Source organism: Ipomoea nil, unplaced genomic scaffold (assembly GCF_001879475.1).
Source record: "Ipomoea nil cultivar Tokyo-kokei standard unplaced genomic scaffold, Asagao_1.1 scaffold2845, whole genome shotgun sequence".
Taxonomy (NCBI): domain Eukaryota; kingdom Viridiplantae; phylum Streptophyta; class Magnoliopsida; order Solanales; family Convolvulaceae; genus Ipomoea; species Ipomoea nil.
This window is the reverse complement of record NW_017619273.1, coordinates 6,545,148-6,547,965: the sequence shown is the minus strand read 5'-3', so window position 1 is coordinate 6,547,965 and position 2,818 is coordinate 6,545,148. Positions and strand designations below refer to the sequence as shown.

The 2,818-nt window shown below is 45.5% G+C and overlaps 1 protein-coding gene across 1 annotated transcript; it reads left to right on the top strand.

Annotated features, from left to right (window-relative positions):
• Positions 1-1,060: 1,060 nt before the first annotated feature.
• Positions 1,061-2,540, top strand: LOC109159892. The gene is made up of 3 exons (XM_019308000.1): positions 1,061-1,660; positions 1,756-2,358; positions 2,457-2,540. Exons 1-3 carry the CDS (start codon positions 1,061-1,063, stop codon positions 2,538-2,540), a joined length of 1,287 nt encoding a protein of 428 aa, XP_019163545.1.
• The last annotated feature ends 278 nt before the right edge of the window (positions 2,541-2,818 follow it).

Genomic DNA, 2,818 nt, shown 5'->3' with positions numbered 1-2,818 from the left:
ACTCTAAAGCTAATCACAAGCAGAAGGTGGGAAAGGGAGCTAATGCTAGGTTGACAGCTGGTCGGTTCCAAAACAGTGAGAAAAATCTTGGGGATGTTGCTAGACAACAAAAGCAGAATGTTTTCGTCTTTGGCTCTATTCCAGGGAATTGTTGGACGGATAATTCCACTGATAAGGACAAAGGAGATCACACAACCGGATTTACGCGTGAGGGAGGCGGTGTCTCAACTCCCTTGCCCGGTGATAGTTCCCAATGATTGTCATCTCCTGGAATTGTCGGGGTATTGGTAACCGCGAAACTTTACGTCACACCAAACTCCTTTTAGCTAAAAAGGAAGTGGGGGCAATTTGTTTCCTGGAAACCAAAACCAATAAGGCCGACAACCTGCTTAAGGCGCTTGGTAAGTTGGGTTTCGATAATTCGTTTATGGTTAATACCCTTGGCTTTGCAGGAGGCCTTCTCCTGGTTTGGAACACGAGCATTCTCGACCTTGAGGTGGTGAGAAACAACACTCAGACAATCCACTGTAAGGTTAATGATGGTGGGGTAAGTCAACTCTATATTTCGTTTGCTTATGTTCGGCCTAACATCAGGGCCAAAGAATTGTTCTGGAAAGAGTGCAAAGATTTCGGTAATTCTCGGTCTGGCCCTTGGATATTACTAGGAGACTTTAATGATATTGCTAATCTCAACGAACATTGGGGGAGTGACCAAGTCAATGGGAACAACCTTACTAGATTCTGTGAAGCTTTTGAGGATTGTGGGCTTATGGAGGTCAGCTCGTGGGGGCCAAAATTTACCTCGTTAAGGCAGATTGGCGGCCGGGTTACTACTAGAAGAAAGCTTGATAGAGTCTTTTGGAATCTAGATGCCCAGAATATCTTCCCCGAAGCCAAGGCTAGGGTCCATGCCAGAACCCACTCGGATCATCACCCTATTTCGTTTATCAGTGTAGCAGGTACGACGCCGGACAGAAACGATAGACCTTTCCGGTTCGAAGCAGCCTAGCTCACCCGTACCGACTACAAAGACATCTGGATTAATGCTTGGAACGGTAGAATGGGGGATGTGGTGGGAGTCATTAATGATGTCATGACACAGAGTAAGAAGTGGAACCAAGAGGTGTTTGGTAACATCTTTAAAAGAAAAAATCTCCTTCAGAGCCGTATCCAAGGGATCCAATCGTCACCTTGGTACAACAATGCTCGCGGACTCCAAAACCTAGAACAGAAGCTCATGAAGGAGCTCAGTTCGACCCTAGCTCAAGAGGAACTGCTTTGGTTTCAAAAATCAAGAAGAGCCTGGATTGAAGACGGGGACAAGAATACTAATTACTACCACAAATCAACCGTGATTAGAAGAAGTAGAGGAAGGGTGCGGGCGCTCAAAATTAATGGTGAGTGGACGTCTGATCCAATTATTCTTAAAGATCATATCACCGAGTTCTTCTCTAGTTTATTTCGCAGAAATAATCAGATGGGTCAAACCACCTCGGAGAGTCACCACGGCTATAGCTTGAACACAAATGAAGCGGCAAACCTAATCCGTCTGGCGGATGTAGAGGAAGTTAGGAAAGCTGTGTTTGGCATGAAAAGGATGGGGAGCCCGGCCCTGATGGAATCCAGGCAGTCTTCTACCAAGATTTTTGGGACGTGGTCGGTACCGCCATCACTGACCTAGTAAATCAAGCATTGGTAACAGGTAAGGTCCCGGTAAGTATTCTTGACTCCTTTATTACGCTCATACCTAAAAAGGACGCTCCTGAATCTGCGGCGGATTTTAGACCGATTACCTTGCTTAATGTGATCTTTAAGATCATTTCCAAAGTGGTTGTTAACAGGTTGAGACCTCTGATGGACAAACTGGTGGGACCCCACCAAAATAGCTTCCTGCCGGGTAGATCAACTTTGGACAATATTGTGCTGACTCAGGAAATTATGCATGGCATGAGAAAGAAGAAAGGAAAAAAAGGGTCCCTTGTGATGAAAATAGACCTACACAAGGCCTATGACAGTATAGACTGGTCTTTCCTCAAACACACTCTGCAGGACTTTGGTTTTCCCACGCAGCTGATCAGTCTCATCCTTTTTTCCTTGAAAGAAAGTTCTATTGGGATTCTTTGGAATGGAGGAAAACTACCCGCCTTTACCCCTGAGAGAGGCTTGAGACAAGGGGATCCTCTAGCCCCCTATCTCTTTATCTTGGCTATGGAGAAACTGTCCATGAAAATCCAACTGGAAATTAATGAAAGAAGATGGAAACCGATCGTCATGAATAGAGGAGGTACCGCAGTATCACATCTCTTCTTCGCGGACGACCTGATGCTTTTTGGGGATGCTACTGAATCGCAAATCAAGGTCATCATGGGTTGCCTGGAAAACTTCTCCCGGCAATCAGGTTTACACATTAATCTCACTAAGTCGCTTATTTATTGCTCCTCTAATACTCCTAACAGGTTAAAGCGTCTGGTGGGTTCCACGGCAAATATCCCCATCACCGAGAATCTGGGGAAATACTTGGGGATCCCCATCCTACATAAAAGAGTGACAAAGAGGCATTTTTCCTATATTTTAGACAGCATGAGGAGGAAATTGGCTAACTGGAAAGCGGGTTTCTTAAGCCTGTCAGGACGAAGAGTTCTTGTCCAATCAGCTCTAGCTACGATCCCAGTATACTCCATGCAAACCACGGCACTACCTACAGGTACTTGTAATGATATCGATAAAATTTGCAGGGACTTCCTTTGGGGATCAACTGAAGCAACGAGAAAAATTCACCCTGTCAACTGGGATGAAGTGTGCACGCCCCGAGACACCG

Bases quoted from the DNA above. Each gene is read 5' to 3' on its own strand.
- LOC109159892 (XM_019308000.1), top strand. From the start codon at position 1,061: ATGGGGGATGTGGTGGGAGTCATTAATGATGTCATGACACAGAGTAAG. The intron at 1,661-1,755 runs GTACCGCCATCA...ATACCTAAAAAG, and splicing joins AGATTTTTGGGACGTGGTCG to GACGCTCCTGAATCTGCGGC. The intron at 2,359-2,456 runs GTCATCATGGGT...TACTCCTAACAG, and splicing joins CTACTGAATCGCAAATCAAG to GTTAAAGCGTCTGGTGGGTT.